At 47.3% G+C, this 21,540-nt stretch overlaps 1 protein-coding gene across 1 annotated transcript in view; it reads right to left on the bottom strand.

The window, feature by feature from the left end:
* The window catches only part of stox2a (storkhead box 2a), a gene marked incomplete at its 3' end in the record, with an annotated part of 37,762 nt that extends 35,668 nt beyond the window's left edge, over positions 1–2,094 (bottom strand). Inside the window, exon 1 of the mRNA XM_084317842.1 lies at positions 1,753–2,094. Within this exon, the coding sequence (XP_084173968.1) occupies positions 1,753–2,068 (316 nt within the window). The 5' untranslated portion in view covers positions 2,069–2,094. The remainder of the gene's footprint in view (positions 1–1,752) is intronic.
* Positions 2,095–21,540: the final 19,446 nt, after the last annotated feature.

The raw sequence follows: 21,540 nt of genomic DNA on the forward strand, positions 1-21,540 counted from the left end.
ACAGCGACTCCTACAGGTCGGTTGGTGCACCTGCGCAGTAGAATCAAGAAGCGACGGGGGTGGGGCCCCTCCAAAGCCCAGACCCCCGACGCTGAAAGATCGAGCCGCGCAGGTGAAAAGATGCGACGGCTGTTACCTCGAGTATCGGAGGGGACTCGTGCTATCATTGCTATGTATGACTTAGTCCACATTGCAGCCGGATTGTGGGAGGCAAGAGACAACTTTCGAAGACAGGGGAGGGTTGAATTGGACGATATGAAAATTGGGATGGGAGAAAAATAGAAAAATGGGAGAAAAAGTGGATAAAAAAAAAGAGGAACTAAATCTTGCGCTAATTTGTCCTGACCCTGACAATACCATGTAGCCTAAATCAAATTAATAACTAGCCAGTTGTTTTGCATTTCAATAGCCTACAAAGTAGGCCACATTTAGTTAACTAAGGTGCATTCACACCTGTACTTAGGGCTGGCCACTGACCCGATCTTAATGCCAGATCTGAACAGTGTCTTGGTGTTCTATGAAATAATGTTTATTGTTGTCCCATAAATACTCATTATGTAGGCTAGTTTGTACATCATATTTTAATAACAATGCAGGTGCTTCTGACACAGGTAATGAAATGATCAGGCTTGTTTTTCACACCTCTTCTAAAACAGAGTGCTAATCCTGGATCACTGACCTACTAACATGGTAATTGGGCATTTACTATGACTTGAAACACGGTGATCCCAGATCTGGTGGTATGAAAAAGAGATGGGTTGAGGCAGAATCTCAAGTAACCAGGCACCGTTTTCTGTCATGTGCTCATAGCCTAGAGTCAAGGGAGTAAAGGAGACGACACAGGCCTACCCTATATGTTCAGCATTCCTACATTCATGCTTATGCCCTTAGCTTGGTAATTTCAACATGTGTGGCAGGACAAGTTTGAACAATTTAGGGTATAATGTCGGTTAGTAGTCTACCCGCACAACAGTCATATTAGTGTGTGTGTGTGTGTGTGTGTGTGTGTGTGTGTGTGTGTGTGTGTGTGTGTGTGTGTGTGTGTGTGTGTGTGCGTGCGTGCGTGTGTGTGTGTGTAAAAGAGAGTGTGTGTGTGTGGGGGGGGGGGGGGGGGATAGGACCCCCCCCCCCCCCCCAAAAGAAATATATATACACACACACATATACATGTATATATAGCCAACAGATTGTTTACCGATCGACTCAAGATTCAAGTATAGGCCTATTATAGACTAAGGTTGTACCTTGAACCTTGAACCTCCAACCCCCTCCAATGTACAGTAAATTACCAAGTATGGTTTTGTCAATATTCCAATGTACAGTTTTGCTTGTACAGTTGTACAGTGTGTGTCCCCCACCCACCCACCCCTCCTACCCAACCACCTCCAATGTACAGTCCCCCCCCCCCCCCCCCACCCACTCAACCCCACCCCACCTACCCAACCTCCTCCAATGTACAGTTTCTACGTCAAATGATACTCTCTTTTCTGGACTCTTTTTGTATCACAAACAGTACTGTATTTGCAAATCTGGTATGTCATAGATGTATAGATGTAGCAGTACTGTCTATCTGTGTCCTATATCTGTGTCATATATGTCCTGATGAATTGAAAATGGGGGACCCTGATGTAAACAAGACGAAAGTCTTTCTCTGGTCTGCATCCCCTTAACAATTGTATGTATTGAGCTGTACTGTACTGTACCCATTCTGCAATCTGTTAATAAAGTTTTCAATCAATCAATCAATCAAACCTATGCACTTGATGTGAAACCCCGCAGGTGGTTTTAGGACCCGTCTTGTCCAGCCGAGTCTGAGGACTTCAAGGTGGTGTTCCTTCCCTTGAACCAGCAAGACATGCTCATCTATCCATCCCAGGAAGAAAATATCGGACATGGCGTCTGTCACCGTCTTGTTCCAGAAGTGCTGCATGTTTGCAGCTTTGAAATGTGCGAATATCTCGTAACCCATATGATGCTGTTGTAACTTCTCCTCCTCTTCTTCATCTCCGCAAACCCGCGACAGCATTAAAGCCAAGGAGTGAGGCGCGATCCGAAGGAACTTCTCCATTGAATTAACCACACAACACTGTCAAAATACAGAATCCGCTTCATGTGCGATTTGCCGTCGATTCGGAAACGTCCCACACATTCATACGACATCCAACTGAGAAACTGTCGCTTTTTGGATTGTAGGTTGTAAACTCATTCAAAACGAGTCAAATAGTGGGTAGTTTACAGTAAAAAAAAAAATAATAAAAAAAGAAAGAGAGAGAGAGGCTTCCACCAGGACAACAAGTTGCACTAACTAGGCTATAACAAGCCTTAGCCTATTACAGCCAGCAGCACAGGGCTCTGTGTAAATACAATAGACGCAAGTAGGCGACATTCTCTTAAAGGGATAGTTCGGATTTGTGTCATTACGTTCTATGAAGTGCTTGCCAGTAGAGTAGTGTGTAGTGGTGGGTGGATCATGCAGCAGCTTACTTACCGAGTCCCGCGGTCGGAGTTATGGCCGGGTTCCATAGCGAGCCGGGCGGGAAGCTATGGCAGAAACGGGGTCACGAAACCAAAAACAAGTTGTAATCCACACCACAACATGCAGAGTTAGCCACCTGCAAAACAAAACCACCCTCCTCCAGCATTGTGCATTTGATAATAGGCTGCGTTACCAGTGAAACGGCTCCAACGCGTATTGCCGGCTTTTCTCAAGACACAAAATAGTGCTTGTTGTTACACAATGATTGCTGGAGGAAGATGCTTTTGAAACATGCATGTTGTATATGTCCGTATGGATGAAAACGTTTTGAAATAACCCATTTTCTTTCTGCGTAAGGATGGAAAGTAACGCATTACATTACTTACTCGAGTAGCTTTTTTTGTGTAATAATTGTACTTTTTGAGTAGTTTTCTAAATCGTTTTTTTTTATATATATATATATATATATATATATATATATATATATATATATAGCATTCGTTACAAAGTATTACATTACATGTGTAGGCTTTCCATAAGCTCTGGACTGTAAATTACTGCTAATAATAATAATAAATGTGATTTATATATAGCTTTTCTGGAACTCGAAGTTGCTTTACAATAAGGGGCGGTGGTGAGACAAACAACAGACAAACATAACACAAACATACAAGGATAGATGGGGGGGGGGGCTAAGATGGGGGAGAAGACATGGATCTTGAGGTGAGATTGAAATATTGCAAGATCTCTAATTTGGGGGAGAGAGTTCCGAATAGGGTCCACCGTCCAGCTGCAGCGCCGGAGAATCCTCTCACTGGCATCCTGTGGCAGCCACAGGACGCGCGCTGATTGGCGGAAAGTACGGAAGTATCTCGAAGTACTTCTGCGCTGATTGGCGGCGAGGGACGTCACTCTACATTGGGCCTAGCCCCTCCCCCTTGACCAAGCTCGGTTGAGACGTGCGGTTGTAGAGAGCATAGATAATATCTATGGTAGAGAGGGTCGCGGCCTGGAATTGATTGATTGAAAACTTTATTAACAGATTGCAGAATGGGTACAATACGGTTGGAGAGAGGGTCGAAGCCTGGAATTGATTGAAAACTTTATTAACAGATTGCAGAATGGGTACAACAGGGCTTGACATTAACACCTGACCACCGGCCAAATGCTGGTCGAATTCGGCTGTGGCCGGTAACTCTGTCATTCTACCGGCCACAGTAGAATTTTTTCTATGAAAAAAAAACATTGTACTGTAGTCTACAAAAGACATCGACAATAATTAAGTCAATCCAAGTGATACTACATAATACTACAACTCCCACAACAATTCGGAAAAGTGCATTACCGGCCAGATCCTGGTAGTGGTGCTGTCTCGAGAATGGAGTACTCCTTGTTTTCAGACCAGATGTAAATTTTTCATTCAGGCCTACTTTTTCTGTTAGCGTGAAGCTATGCCTTCATCAGATCGCATGGAATACCTTTTGCGACGCAGAATTAAGTATGCAGTAAAGGAATATAGCATCAGCCAATGGACATATCGATCTACCAGATGGCGATCAATAACTGGGAAATCCTTTTTGGGATCCAACCGGCCACAGGTAAGAACGATTTCATGCTGATCAGGCCTTGTTAGCATAGCCAACCAGCCGATGAATGAATGAAAACTTTATTTAACAGATTGCAGAATGGGTACAATACAGTACGGCTCAATACACACAATTCTTAAGGGGATGCAGACCAGAGAAAGACGTTTGTCTTGTTTACATCAGGGTCCCCCATTTTCAATTTATAGTGACATTTATGATATACACAACATATGTATGATGCTACAATAACGAATGCCGTTATTGGTAATCAATAATCAGAAACAACGTCCCCCGCCCCCCCCCCCCTTTCATGCATTCATGGTGGAACATGATACCGATCATATGCATTTTGATTTTAAACCTATTCATCATCACGCTATAAAATGGGAACGTATTGATGAAAACATTATTTAGTGTGGTGATTTTTGGCTGGTGAAAATGCTGAGTGGCTAGTGACTTTGGAAAACCACTAGCCACAGTGGCTAGTGAGCCAAAAAGTTAATGTCAAGCCCTGGGTACAATACAGTAAAATACTTTCATCATCTCTTTTTACTACACAGTTTTCGGATGTATATATTTTTTATGATCTCCTCTTAGCAGTTGTTTTGTATTGAGCCGTACTGGATTGTACCCATTCTGCAATCTGTTAATACGTTTTCAATCAATTTGCTTTAGAATTTTTTTTTAACGTCATTGCCATAAAACAGAATGCAGTGTTTCTCTACTTTTCTGTGAATGTCTAGCAAAAAACGGTGGTGCAATCTGATGAAAAATGTCTGATATTCTATAATCATATTTCAATGGCATATGTCCGGATGGCAGAATTCAGTACTGTATCTACAAAACCTTCCGTTTAATCATCTTCCCTTTGTTCATTTACTTAGATTTTTTGTACACGTGATCTCAAGAAGGTGTTGAATCATTTTCCATGTCTGGTCAATTTTAGCATGGTGTTATTCACCGTCAAAGATGACATAAAAAAAAATTGAATTGATATTCTCCTTTGGTTCATTACAATCAGTGATGCCACAGATTACTTGTAAAAATAATCTGATTACTGATTACTCCTTTAAAAGGTAATCTAGTTACTTTACTGATTACTTGATTATCAAAGTAACTAGGTTACGAAGTCGTCGTCGCCCCCCCTGCTGCTGCCACAACATAAGAATGACACGTTTTTTTCTCTCTCTCTCTACCAAAGAAGACTGGCCCGATCCCCGGGTCGGTAGGTGGCGGTAAATGCCCCAATTATGGTGGCCGTCCGCCGTAAAGCTCCAATAAGAAGAAGAAGAAGAAGAAGAGAAACTTCCGTACTTTCCGCCAATCAGCACGCGTCCTGTGGCTGCCACAGGCATAGATATATATAGAACACACAGGTGCCAGTGAGCGGATTCTCCGGCGCTGCAGCTGGAGGCTACTCGCCCTGGAGGAGGTTCTATCCCCAAAAGGTTGGACTTGGGGGTGGAGAGAAGAGAGGCTGAGGACGGAGTTTCACTTCCGCGTTCGGTTTGCGCAATCTGATTGGCCACTGACATTTTTCTCAGCACCAATCGCGTTACTCCTAACAAACTGGTTAAGCTTGGCGACTCTTTCGAAGTCGCTCTCTTTCGAAGTTGGTTAAGGTTAGGGTTAGTTGGTTAAGGTAGGGTTAAGGTTAGGGTTAGTTGGTTAAGGTTAGGGTTAAGGTTAGGGTTAGTTGGTTAAGGTTAGGGTTAAGGTTAGTTGGTTAAGGTTAGGGTAACAGCCTGCTGGCGCGATTGTTAGGAGTAGCGCGATTGGGGCTGAGAAAAACGTCAGTGGCCAATCAGATCGTGCAAACCGAACGCGGAAGTGAAACTCCGTTGGGGAAAATATACACGCATCAGGGAGACGTGGGGAGGGGGCAGTTGGTGAAGGAGAAGACAAGAATTGTGTAGTTGATCCGGTGAGAGACAGGAAGCCAGTGGCGGTCTTTTATTTATTTATTTATTTTGATAAAACATTTCTTTATTTTACATGAAACAAGGCATCACAGGACAGTAACAACAACAATAACAATAATGATAATGACAAGACAACTCAATTAAATCAAATGAAACCAACTCAAACAGTTGTAATATGAGTCAAATATATAAAGGAAAAGCAAAAAAAAGGGAAAGCAAAAAAGAAAATATATATATTATATATATATAAATACATACAACCATACCCAGGTGAAGCTCAGCAGACCAGAACACCACACGCCCAAACCATGGATACATATTACTCTATAAAGTGAAACATCCCGAGCCCCCCTCCGCCCCAGTCCCGACAGCCACGGTCCCCACTCCATGAGGACCCCCAATCCGGCATCCCAGCAAATCAGAAACTCAGACTCCTGTTGTGGAAAATGTGTATACGGGGGTGGAGGTAGGAAAGGGGTTAGTCTTGACTAGTTTAATATAGGTCAACTAGCAGGGCTCAAAGACACTAGGGCGACAGTCTGGCTGATGTTCTTAAAACAACCTCAAGATAGGCAGATGGACATTTCAGTACATCATATCGTGTGCTCTAATCTTGTGTCTTTTCTCTCTTTCACACATACACAGCACACACACACAGACACACAGACACACACATACACAGCACACACACACAGACACAGCACACACACACAGACACACAGACACACACATACACAGCACACACACACAGACACAGCACACACACACAGACACACAGACACACACAGTCACACAGACACACACACACACACACAGACACACACAGTCGACATACACACCGACACACACACACACACACACATTCCCTGTGTCACAATACACACATACAATACACACACGTCTGTACACAGACGCACACACACACAGACACACACACACAATACACACATACAATACACACACGTCTGTACACAGACGCACACACACACAGACACACACACACAATACACACATACAATACACACACGTCTGTACACAGACGCACACACACACAGACACACACACATACACACACACACACAAACACACACACACACACACATCTCACTAAATCTTTATCTCTCTTCGATGTTCTTAATGTTTTACATCATATCGTGTGTGTACATCATATTTTGTTTATCTCTCTTCGATGTTCTTAATGTTTTTATCTAAATCTATGTTCTTCTTAATGTCTTTATCTCTCTTCGATGTTCTTAATGTTTTTATCTCTCTCCGATGTTAAATCTACGTGTCATCTTAATGTACGTCATGTCATATCTGACATGATATGACACGTCATCATATCTGTCATGTGGGGGCAGGACTGAGAGGGGATTTAGGGGACAAGCAGAGGGATTGAGAGTTAGAGTGTTTTTCCTTCAACTGTGGTGACCGTCTACTGAGCCATAGCTTTTGCTGTTAAAAACTTCTTTTCCTAAATAAATTACCTACTTGTTAAAATTGGAAATATCGTCTCCTGCTGTGTTAAACAACCATCAGCCACAACATTTGGTGACCCTTGACCTGTAGACCGCCCTGCCGGGCCCCCTCACACGGCCAGCTCCGGACCTCTCCCGTAGAAATTCTGGCGGTGTCGACAAACAAACACAGGTGAGCATTTTTGCTTTTGATTAGAATATCCGTAAGAGATTCTGAGGGAGGAATAAGTTGAGCTGACTGTGTGACGAGGTCTGGATGGACGGCTAAGACGAACACGAGTGGTGAGGTGTTTACACTAGGGCGATTCCTCTTTTAACAGGCTATAAGTGCGCCACTAATCAATTTTAATTGCATGTTTTCGACCTCTGGTCAAATTTTTCTCCATCTGTTCAAACTTCTCCCTGACCCCTTTCCCTGATCCCTTTACGACACTCTCCACATACACACATAACTGTGCCTTCTGTCCTCTGTAGATAAGACTCTCAATTTTCAAAACAAAAACCGGTGCCGCTCTGCTGTTATTCAAAACACACTATTACAGCTGGCATTCTCTGTGTCAAACTAATTACGTTTACGGATACACTATTGTTCGTTTTCTTATTGGCTTGTGAAGTTGTTGCTACAGAGAGGCTAGCTGTGATAATATGAGCAGAGAGTAAAAAAAAAAAAAAAAAAAATTTGGGCAGCGTGAGACGAGACTCTAGCTTGTTTGCACTATTGGGCCCACACACACACACACACATTCCTGTGTCACAATACACACATACAATACACACACACGTCTGTGCAAAGACACACACACACAGTCACACACACACACAGACACACACACACACACACCGACATACACACATACACACACACACACACACACACACAGTCACACACACGCACACACACACAGTCACACACACACACACACACACACAGTCACACATACAATACACACATACAATACACACACACCCCCCCATCGTTTGGATCAGAGATCAGGCCCCTGATCTCTCTCTCTCTCTCTCTCTCTCTCTCTCTCTCTCTCTCTCTCTCTCTCTCTCTCTCTCTCTCTCTCTTTCTTTCGTACATGTGTAGAAACTATATTGGTCGCAAAGATAACTGTAACAAGGGTTCCATGCACGAAGCTCTACGACGCATGTTTTTTTTTTAATAAACTCTTGATTAAAGACACACAGCCCAGTTTAAAGGAGCGATAGTTGGAAGATAACTCATTCTGGGCGTAGAGCCAGCTAGCAGGTCTGGGCGTTGTGCCAAGAGAGATAGCTCTCTCTCTCTCTCTCTCTCTCTCTCTCTCTCTCTCTCTCTCTCTCTCTCTCTCTCTCTCTCTCTCTCTCTCTCTCTCTCTCTCTCTCTCTCTCTCTCTCTCTCTCTCTCTCTCTCTCTCTCTCTCTCTCTCTCTCTCTCTCTCTCTCTCTCTCTCTCTCTTGGGTTTGCTGACCCCTGGTGGTAGAAAACACACACACACCGACATACATACATACACACACACACACACACACACACAGTCACACACACACACACACACACACACACACACACACACAGTCACACACACACACACACACACAACCACACACACACACACACACAGTCACACACACGCACACATACACAGTCACACACACACACACACAGTCACACATACAATACACACACACACACACACACACACACACACACACAGTCACACACACGTACACACACACAGTCACACACACGCACACACACACAGTCACACACACACACACACACACACAGTCACACATACAATACACACACACAGTCACACACACGCACACACACACAGTCACACACACGCACACACACACAGTCACACACACACACACACACACACAGTCACACATACAATACACACATACAATACACACACACCCCCCCATCGCTTAAAAAGTTAGCTATTACACCCCAATAGGACGCACCAGGTTGGGAAAAAAGTAGGGTTTGGATCAGAGATCAGGCCCCTGATCTCTCTCTCTCTCTCTCTCTCTCTCTCTCTCTCTCTCTCTCTCTCTCTCTCTCTCTCTCTCCTGGGTTTGCTGACCCCTGTTGGTGGGCCAAGGTGTAGCATACAGACTCATCACATCTCTTTCTCTCTTGGGTTTGCTGACCCCTGGTGGTAGAAAACACACACACACACACACCGACATACACACATACACACACACACACACACACACACAGACACACACACACACACCAACATACACACATACACACACACACAAACACACAGTCACACACACACACACACACACAGTCACACACACACACACACACAGTACACACACACACCGACACACACACACACACACACACATTACGCACACACACACAGTCACACACACACACACACACACACAGTCACACACACACACACACAGTCACACACACACACACACACAGCAAAGACACATACACACACACACACACACAGACACACACACCGACATACACACACACACACACACACACACACACACACACACACAGTCACACACAGACACACACACACCGAGTTGTAGTAGCGTTGTAGTTGTAGATCTAGGTTAACTGTGTCCTGGTAGATCCAGGTTAACTGTGTCCTGGAGTAGTAGTTGTAGAGTAGTAGTAGATCTAGGTTAACTGTGTCCTGGAGTAGTAGTTGTAGAGTAGTAGTAGCTGAAGTACAACCACACACACACACACACAACACAATAAACACACATACACACTAAACAACGATGCATACAGCAGAGGACATACTGTTAGACCGGAACCCGCTCATAAAGAACCTAATTCTCAAGGTTGGTGTCCGTTGGCAGAGGCGTACAAAGGCCGGGGACACAAAATGGCCTTCCGGAGGTACTTTTGATCTCGACGTATGCGAAGAGATGAATGTAATGATTCGTAACCACAAGCCAGGCGACAGCAGCAAAAAGAGGTTGAAAAAGAGGACAGAAGAGTTGGGGGTAATGAAGCTCTACGCCCAGAAGGGGAGAGCATACAGGCAGGAAGCTTTAGCGCTAAATCAGAGAGAGACGGATATAGGGAAACCAACATCCCCACCTTATGTCACGCAATTGCCGGTGGGCACTGTGACAATAAGAGGAGAATATGAGGAGACGGAATTAGGGACCCCCGCTAGGTCAGAAACCCCCGCTAGGTCAGAAACCTCCGCTAGATCAGAGACCTCCCTTAGGCGAGATACCCCCCCCAAACTGACCCCGCAGGATCTCTATCCGAAAGTCCTGGCGGCATATGGCGAGACAGTACGTCGGAAGTTGTATGATGCAGAGGAAGAGGAGGTAGAGAACCTGGGCAGGCAGAGGGAGGGAGTCGGGAGGAAGATAGAGGAAGAGGCCCGTCAAAATGTGGCACAGCAGACATCAGGGAAACACGGGGCGTGTGGCCACACCAAACTGTTGACTGAGGAGGAAGATGAGAACGACACGAAACCAGCACAGGAGAAAGGAAACATTACAGGAACCCTGACTTTCGCCCCTACATTCCTGGGAAGTGTGACAAGTACAGGCCAGTTTCCCCTGCTAATAAAGGGGAACGATATCTTTCACATGCCATGGTCACCTCTAGACATCGATGGCATAATAGCAAGACTACCGGACCTTTCAGAAGGAGCCTCCAGGTGGATCACGCAGTTTGAGGAAAATACGTCATCTTTTCTGCTAGCAGTGGGTGACGTCAAATCCCTGTTGACGCGCTTGCTAGGAATTGGTGCCTGCCGGGACATCATGGGTGATACATCGATGCGAGTGGCATGCGACACGCAGGCCCATGATGGAGACATATTCAACGTGCATAGAGCGGCGTTGTGGTACAAACTCAGGAATCAATATCCATCACGTATTAATCCGGCAAAACTGGCGGGCAACCCCATAATGGAGACGGAAGGGCCTGGCACCTATGTGAACAAAATACTGAAGGAGTGGAGAGGTGAGCTAGGACACAACCCAGAAATTGACCCGTTGCAGAGAGCGATGTTTAGAGAAAGTGTGATGAGAGGGCTTCCAGAGGTGGTTAAGAATAGACTGGAAGACGTGGTGGGGTTAATGGACATGACTTATCCTTTGTTCTGTGCACATGTAACACATAGTGTGGAGAAGCAAAGGGCTCAGGAGCAGAAAGTCAGGGATCAGGATAGAAATGACTCAAGGAAGTTAACTCAGCAACAACTGCAGCCCCAAAGGAGGTTGCAGGCAGTAATGGTGTCATCTGCTACCTCTCCACCCATGCAGGACCAGGGACCCCCGCCTGCACCTCAGGTAGTGAGAAGCTATGGCTATAGTTCACAGAACCAGGCGTCCAGGCGGCAGGCAGGGAATGGGCAATCAGGCCCACGGTTTACACAGGGACCGGGGAACGAACAACAGTTTCCCCGTTTCCACTGTTGGAACTGCGGCATGCAGGGACACAGGGAAATGAGATGTAGGCAACCATACCGTCCCGGCTCGGAGTATGGAAGACCCGTGCGCCAGGGGGAGTCACAAGGGCCCCACGACCAGGGGGAGACAGGAGGGCCCCGAAACCAGGGGGGTAATCACTAGGGGTGCCCAGAGAATGCGACGGGGGGAAATCAAATGATTGTGGTTTCCAAGGGAGCTGAGCAAGAACCTATTCTGCAGGTCCTAGTGGAGGGCAAATTAACAGAGATGATGGCAGACACTGGAGCAGGTTTTTCCTGCATAAAGCAAAAATACGCCGCTCACTTACCCCAGTCTGGACAGTATGTTCGGACGGTCGGATTCTCGGGAAAAACACAATTAATACCCACATCAGATCCAATCTCTATGACGTATAACAACAAGACCATAACAATACCTGTATTAATTTCGGACAGCACCCCGCGCAATCTCTTGGGACGAGATGCAATGTGTAAACTAGGCTGTAAAATCCTATGTACGCCTGAGGGGATTCAAATTGAACAAGACGTGTACCAAATGATGCTACAAGGGACGGGGGAGAAAGAGGCCACTGTGTTCTGGCTGGGCAACATAGATGCAGAGCTGCAAAGGGTCTGTGACCCCTGGGAGCCATTTCTGAAAACCCAACTGCCTCAGTCTAGACAAACAAACATGGAGGCACATTGCACACTACAATATTTGACGAATAGTGACCTAGTTAGGAACAAGGCATGGTTGCAGGGACAGCCCGAGCAGGTGCAGATTAACTCATCTACGATAATTGTAGGGAGACAGGGCGCGGCGTTGAGGGTTAACACGGGTAAGTATCTACGGGAACAACATAGACTAAGAGACGCCGCCCCACACATCACTCTGAGAATAAATCCTGGTTACGAATCCGAACATCTAGGTTCAATGATACAGGAATCCGAGACTCAAAGGTGGGTCTCCACGGAATCTCCGCTAATTTGGAACAGCGCAGATGGGAGTTTCATAAAAATAATGATTTCCTTTTCAGTTTTGGCAAAACCGCAAGTAATCAGATTACCAGGAGACCCTTGCGTTATTCCAGAGGCGGATGCTTTGCTGGAACAGGACATGTTGGCGCGCACCCCGGAACGGTTGTGGTCAAAACACGACACAGATGTGGGTCTAATATTGTCGGCACAGCCAGTGAAGGTCAGGTTAAAGAAGGGTTGTAGACCACCCTTTATCAGACAGTATACAATGAAGCCAGAGTCGGAGGAAGCTATATCACATCAGATTGAGGGACTGTTAAAGGGGGGAGTGCTCGTCCCTTTCAAATCCAGATGTAATACACCTATCCACCCAGTGCTAAAGGCGGACAGGGCTAGGTACAGACTGGTACACGATTTGAGGGCGGTGAACGACGTGGTGTCTGGACCAGAGGCGGAAGTCGCTAATCCACACACCCTCCTGACAAACATCCCGAGTAGCTCGCAGTACTATACGGTCATTGATCTCACGCAGGCATTCTTCAGTGTTCCATTGGAAAAAGAGTCTCAGTATCTGTTTGCTTTTACCCACAGGGGGAAACAATACTCTTACACCCGGTTGCCACAAGAGTTCGCGCACTCGCCGCATTACTTCTCGAAGGCGCTCAAGGAAGACTTGCAAGGAGTGTGCGACACACTACTCAGCACGGTTTTACTGTATGCAGATGACATTCTAATCTGCTCGGATACACGTCAGCAGTGCCATGAGGACTCCATCAAAGTTTTGAGTGGATTGGCCGTGGGAGGCCACAAGGCATCCCGTTCAAAACTGCAGTACTGCCAGCCAAAAGTTGAGTACTTGTCTCGCGTCATTCAAAAGGGCATAAAAAACATCTCACCCACGCAACTCGAAGCTGTATCCAAGGCACCTAGGCCATTGACGGTCCGACAGATGATGACGTTTTTAGGGATGACTGGGTACAGCTCTGAGTGGGTGGAGGACTATACGATAGCGACAGCGCCGTTGAGGATGATGATAAAAGAGGCGGGTACAGACAAGCTTCGCGCTCCCTTGACATGGACCGAGGAGGGGGAGGACGCGTTCATAAACATTAAGCGTCTGTTGTTACAGGCCCCTGCCCTGGCGCTGCCGGATTATGAGAAGTGTTTCCACCTATTCGTCTCACATAGAGCGCAGCATGCGACAGCTGTCCTGACTCAAACACAGGGGGTGAGTGGGAAAAAACAACCGATAGCATATTACTCTAGAGCTCTTTCGCCGGTAGAGCAGGGTCTGCCACCTTGTTATCAGGCCCTGGCCGCAGCACATTTGATGTATGAGAAGGCAACGGCCGTGACAATGGGATATGACATTTGCATTTGGACACATCACAAATTGGCAAACTTGATTGAAAGAGGCAAATTTGTTCTGACCAGCCAACGGCAACAGGCTTACATGAGGCTCCTGCAGTACTCGGACGTTACGATAAAAACATGCCACGGCAGTAACCCGGCGGATCTGGTACCACTCCCGAGCGAGGGTCAACCGCATGAGTGCGAGGTGGAGGTACAGGCTTTCGTGAAACTCCGTCCTGATTTGGGAGTCGACCCGCTCGCGATAGCAGAACTCTCACTTTTTGTGGATGGGTCCTGCTATCGGGAGGGGGAAAATTTAAGGTCAGGATACGCCGTCGTACAGTGCAAACCTAACGGAGAAACACTAACAAGAAAGGCCGGACAATGCATGCAACCATGTTCGGCCCAGCTTGCAGAACTAATAGCACTAACAGAAGCATGCATAATAGCTAAAGATCGCACGGTTAACATCTTTACAGACTCTGCGTATGCGCATGGCGTATGCCACCTATTCGCGGCCATTTGGAAGGCAAGAGGCTTTAAGAAATCGGACGGCTCACCGATCCTTCACCACAAGCAGGTTGTGGCGCTTATTCAGGCTGTAAAGTTGCCCAAAAGCATTGCTATCGTAAAGTGCCAGGCACACAGAAAAGACCTGTCCTTTGTGACGACGGGAAACAACGCGGCGGACGAGGCCGCGAAGGCGGCGGCTGCGGTGCCGTCCACGGCTGTTCTGATGTTTGCGGCCGAACTGACGACTGAGGTAACTGAGGATAATTTGAGTGATCTTCAGGACTCAGCCACGCAGGCCGAGAAACAGTCGTGGACGGAGAGGGGGGCTGTAAGGGGGGCAGATGGTCTGTGGAGGAGTCATAACGGTTTGATAGTCGCCTCCATCGATCTTCTGTCCTTGGTGATACCTGAGGCTCATGGTGTTGATCACTGTGGAAGAGCAGAGACCCTGAAACGAATCACGAAAATGGGATTTTGGTCCCCAAAGCTTCAGGCACAAATTGACGTTACACTAGCCAGGTGTTTAACATGCTTACAGGGCAATGTGCGCAAAGGAGTACCGACAGTGGCGGCTTACACACCCCTCCCTGAGGGACCATTCAGACATCTGATTATGGACTATACAGATATGATAACGCCAGTGCAGGGCAAACGATACCTCCTGGTAGTAGAGGACTGCTTTAGTCGCTGGATTGAGGCCATTCCATCTAAACACAAGAACGCGGACACAGTGATCAAGTTCCTGTGTCGCGAGGTCATTCCGAGATTTGGAATTCCCACGATATTACAAAGCGATAATGGCCGCGAGTTCATCGACAAGGTGGTTAAAGGGCTGATGCAGAAATTAGGTATAAGACAGCGCCTTTCCTGTGTCTATAGTCCCGGGTCGCAGGGGAAGGTGGAAAGGGCCAATCTGGTCATTAAAAACAAACTGTTGAAAATCTGTATGCAAACTAAGCTTAACTGGATTGATGCTTTGCCACTTGCTCTGATGGCTATTAGAAGCAGCGTAAACCGCCAAACACAGCTAACACCGCATGAAATGCTTACAGGCCGCAGCATGCCAGCACCGCCATTTAGACACCTGGCTAGGGGCCCGGCATTAGATATTTTTGAGCAAGATCTGAAAAAATATCTTCAGCAAGTGACTAAAATACATGAAGCTGTGTTTCGACAGGAGCAGAGAAAGGAGAAAAAGGGGGTGAAGGAGGCGGAGAAGGAAGCCACCAAACCGAGACTGATCCCTGGGGACCTGGTCTTCGTAAAGGTCCACAAGAGAAAGTGGTCATCACCCCGGAGAGAGGGCCCGTACGAGGTGATCCGATCGACTGGAACGGCAGTCCAAGTCAAAGGATCAGCGACCTGGTTCCACTTCAATCACTGCATAAAGGCCAGCGGCGATCTCTTGGGGGATACAATCGATCGCAGTTATGCAGAACCCGACATGGAGGGTCCGAGACGGCAACTGGAAGGTGCAGTGCCTGCTGATGCTCCCGCAGATGTTGGCAGCAGTGTGCGGACGGTCGGCCGGGCACAACGACGTCATTGAGAACCGTCACGGTCGACCCGTCCTTGAGGATGACGGGTTTGAGTGGGTAGGAGTCCCACGGGGTCCCGCTCAGGCTCAAGTACCGGCAGGCTTTCATGACCAGGCTCAGAATCAGGCGCCCCCTCTGCCCTCCATCGAGGAAGGGGGGGAGAAGATAAGACTACAACCAAAAGGGGTGTTTCCCGTAGGACCGCAAGGGCATGTTTTTGATTTTGACCATTCCCCCGTTACAGGCGGGGATACTTACCATTATACTAACGAGGATCGGGTTGTGGGGGTAGATAGGAGGGTTGAGCCTGTCCCGAACCAATCACAGGGGACAGGGGTGAGGGGAAAAAGGGAGGTCAAGGACACTGAGTCGGAAGAGGTGGGGGGACAGGATATGTTCCAGAGGACAGCCGGAACGTTGAGGGACTCAGTGGGCTCACTCTGGGCCAGGTTGAGGGGTTTGCTTCCTTCCGGGGAACAAGATGGGGGCGACTATGACTATGACGAGGAAGACCCGGAGGCTGACCCGATGTATAGGGCGGCTTTAGGGAATGAGTGGTTTAAGTGGGTCCAGTACACGAGCGCGCAGAATCAGATAGAGGATTGTTATGTCTGCTCCAAGGCACGTCCGGATAGGCTGCTGGTGAAGGGCACGAAGTTCAGTTGGGCTCAGTGTGACAGGGACGCAGAGGCATGGGAGGGGCCCCATAATAGTCGCCCTTGGTGCGAGGCAGAGTGTTTGGGGTTTCTCGGCTCTAGTCGTTTTAAGGCGGCAGGAAACGTCACGGATTTCAAGGATGTCACTATGCGGGAACGTTGTAGGAAATTGGATGTACGTGTGCAGGGGGTAGCGACGGGGTTGCCAATACCCAGAGGTGTCAAACTATGGCTGACCAAGGATTTCGAGTGCTTGCAAAAGGAGGGGACCCGGGACGTAGGGGAGGTGGCAGAGGGGCGGTGCACTACTATTTGGAGCATCACGACTAACTGCACGAAAGAAGGAAAGTGTGGACACGGGGTCGTGTTAAAGGGAGTGGATACCAACCCACGGCCTGTAGCTTGCCCTTTTCATGTCCAGGATATGGCACTGGCGGACCAATACTGGCTCTGCGGCGGTAGGAGGTTGAGGAATACACTTCCTTTAGATTGGTCAGGTAGATGTGCCCGGGTTCAGGCGATCATGCCAATGGTGGTCCTACCATTATCAGTGACGGAAGGACCTTCTGAGTCTCCTATCTCTCGAACGAAGCGTAGCTACAAGGCAGACCCAAGGGTGTATCTGGACAGCATAGGACAGCCAAGGGGCATTCCAGCCGAGTTCATGGCTAAGAATGAGATTGCGGCAGGGTTTGAGTCTATTCTGCCATGGATATCGGTCAATAAGAACACCGGGTGGATCAACTATTTGTTTTACAATCAGCAGCGGTATCTCAACTACACCGAGGAGGCGTTGGATGCAATGGGGGACCAGATGCACGCGACCAGTACGGTGGCGTGGCAGAATAGACAGGCTCTGAACTGGTTAATGGCGGAGAAGGGTGGAGTCTGTTCCATGTTTGGACAGTACTGCTGCACATTCATTCCGACGAATGTGGGGCCAGGGGGAAAGTTCTCCGAGGCCATGGCTAAGCTGAAGGATTTGAGGGAGGAGTTGAGGGGGAATTCTGGCCGGAATGAAGAATGGTGGGGGAGTGGGGTGTTGGAAAGATTGGGACAGTGGGGAAGCATAGTGATGCAGACGGGGATATCCATTGGGGTGGCAGGGTTGATATTGGTTCTCCTTTTCTGTTGTGGTATGCCTCTCTTGGGTAGGCTGGTAACTTCACACGTAACGAGCCAAATGCTGATGGTGGGACAGAAAGAGATTGAGCCACAAATCGGGCCATGTCCTCAGCTTTATGCTGCCTTAGAGGGAGACGAGGGGATAGAGGATTAGGGGTATGGTGAGGTAGGGACATTTTCTTTTTGTTGGTTCTTTCCTTTAAGAGTGACGGGGGATGGTCTGAGTGCAGTTTTGTTGGTTTATTCCTTTAACTAGGAATTTTAGTCTGATTTTCTAATGATCCTTCGGCATAGAGATTGCAACCATTGAAAATCATTGCATTATTCTTTATTTTTTTATTATTTTTTGTTTATTTTACTCGTGGTCCTGGTCAAACCGGAATGGGAAGGGGCATCGGCAGAGTGTCGGTTCTGAGCCTGAGGAAGCATTGAGAAGAAGTGTTCTGGGGATCGGTTCTGGGGACTGGAGGGACAAAGGGGGGGGGCTAACGCAGTGGGCAAGATGGGCACCTCCCGTCGAAGATGGGGGGACACGTGGTGAGGTCGGGACCAGCGCCTCCCGTCCAGGCATGGGGACATGCTTCTACGGGGACTGGAGGTGTGGCGTGGTGGTTGCGGTATTGGCAAAATGTGACTTTTTGGCAATACGGTGAGGAGACTATGGCGTGGGCATGGAAGGGGGGCTGAGCGATGGACACTAGGACTCAATGTTATGGAAGAGACAATGTCATTTTTTTTTTGGGAGGGATGTTCTATGTTTAGTTCTGACGGTCAACTTCTCCTTTCCCTGATGAGAGTCGCGGTTTCCGGCCGGAACTGTGGCTCATTTGGTAAGCGGTGGAGGTTGGGGGGATTTGTTAGGATTATAAATTGGGGTATTTTGTTGATGTTTTATTATTACTCTTGTTTGGAACGGTTTTGTGTTTTGGTAAGAACGGTAGTCAGCCTTTGTTGGTCCGTTAGGGGTCCAGTGAATGAAGTAAGGTTTCTGGTTTAGATTAGGCATTTAAACTTTTATTATATAATTGTGGTTTCTCGTTTAGTTAGACGTTCACATTTTCTTGGTTATATGATTTGGGTGGGACTAGGGATAGCCCCAAATGGGGGAATGTTGTGGAAAATGTGTATACGGGGGTGGAGGTAGGAAAGGGGTTAGTCTTGACTAGTTTAATATAGGTCAACTAGCAGGGCTCAAAGACACTAGGGCGACAGTCTGGCTGATGTTCTTAAAACAACCTCAAGATAGGCAGATGGACATTTCAGTACATCATATCGTGTGCTCTAATCTTGTGTCTTTTCTCTCTTTCACACATACACAGCACACACACACAGACACAGCACACACACACAGACACACAGACACACAGACACACACATACACAGCACACACACACAGACACAGCACACACACACAGACACACAGACACACACATACACAGCACACACACACAGACACAGCACACACACACAGACACACAGACACACACAGTCACACAGACACACACACACACACACACACACAGACACACACAGTCGACATACACACCGACACACACACACACACACACATTCCCTGTGTCACAATACACACATACAATACACACACGTCTGTACACAGACGCACACACACACAGACACACACACACAATACACACATACAATACACACACGTCTGTACACAGACGCACACACACACAGACACACACACACAATACACACATACAATACACACACGTCTGTACACAGACGCACACACACACAGACACACACACACATACACACACACACACACACAAACACACACACACACACACACATCTCACTAAATCTTTATCTCTCTTCGATGTTCTTAATGTTTTACATCATATCGTGTGTGTACATCATATTTTGTTTATCTCTCTTCGATGTTCTTAATGTTTTTATCTAAATCTATGTTCTTCTTAATGTCTTTATCTCTCTTCGATGTTCTTAATGTTTTTATCTCTCTCCGATGTTAAATCTACGTGTCATCTTAATGTACGTCATGTCATATCTGACATGATATGACACGTCATCATATCTGTCATGTGGGGGCAGGACTGAGAGGGGATTTAGGGGACAAGCAGAGGGATTGAGAGTTAGAGTGTTTTTCCTTCAACTGTGGTGACCGTCTACTGAGCCATAGCTTTTGCTGTTAAAAACTTCTTTTTCTAAATAAATTACCTACTTGTTAAAATTGGAAATATCGTCTCCTGCTGTGTTAAACAACCATCAGCCACAACACTCCCCAAAACCCCGAACCAGGGGCCCCCACCAGCCCGAGACCGTAACTACCAAACCCACAACATCAAGGGCCCAAAACATTCACCCCATATAGAAAGAAAATAGGAGTAAAAAAATATATATATATATTAGATTTAATTATATTGCTAAAGACATTTCTTTTTTTATCCACTTTTTCAATTTTTCTCCCATCCCAATTCTGTCTTGAATGTTGCTCGCATATGCCCCCCACTGGCCGGTTGTAGGGAGGATAGAAACCTTGCATCACGTGTCCCCTCACGTGTCGCGGACTCTCATTGGCGCGGTGTAACGTGTGGGAGGCTCACACTACCCCCACCATTTCCTGTCTCTGCTGTGTAGGCGTCCCCAACCGACCTGTAGGAGTCACTGTCCACAACGTCCAGATTACCACCCATCGACTTCCACCCGCTAACTCTGCCAATTGAGTTAGTATGACGGCCGGCCCAAGCCGGAGGCAACGCAGACAGCCGGAGTCGAACCCGGTGTCTCTTGCGTTGGTGACGAGCGCAATGTCCGCTGCGCCACCCAGCCGACCCTGCTAAAGACATTTCTTAAAAGATGGAGGTCTTTTATGACTGGAGTGATGTGGTGCCAGGATCGGGTGTGAGTTAGAAGTCGGGCGGATGCGTTCTGGACCAGTTGGAGTCTATTGATGGAGCAGCACTGTGATGCTGTAGAGGAGTGAGTTGCAGTAATCAAGACGGGAGGAGATGAAGCTGTGGATCAGTGTTTCAGCAGCAGGGTGTGAGAAAGAGAGAGAGAAAGAGGGCCTGATCTTTGCAATATTGCGAAGGTGGTAGAAAGAGGTTTTGACAATTTGACGGATATGGGGCTCAAGAAAGAGGGTGGGATCAAAAGGATCACACGAGGTCGTGTGACTGGGAAGAAGGGAGGGACAGTGGTGCCATCGATGGTGAGGGTGGGGCTGCTGATTCTGCTGAGGGTGGACTTGGACCCCACAGTTCTGTCGAACATCTTGTTGTACAGGCTTTTATTGCAGACAGGCAACAGTTGACATGAGAGAGAGAGAGAGAGAGAGAGAGAGAGAGAGAGAGAGAGAGAGAGAGAGAGAGAGAGAGAGAGAGAGAGAGAGAGAGAGAGAGGGAGGGGGCGGGGGGTTGTGGGGGGGATATCTTCAGGAGGAGGGGGGGGGGTCAAGGGAGCAGATTGTGGGTTTGGATGAGCTGATGAGTTTAGAGATGATGTAGGGGACAACG

The sequence above is a fragment of the Notolepis coatsorum genome (assembly GCF_963971535.1).
Source record: "Notolepis coatsorum genome assembly, chromosome: 7".
Taxonomy (NCBI): domain Eukaryota; kingdom Metazoa; phylum Chordata; class Actinopteri; order Aulopiformes; family Paralepididae; genus Notolepis; species Notolepis coatsorum.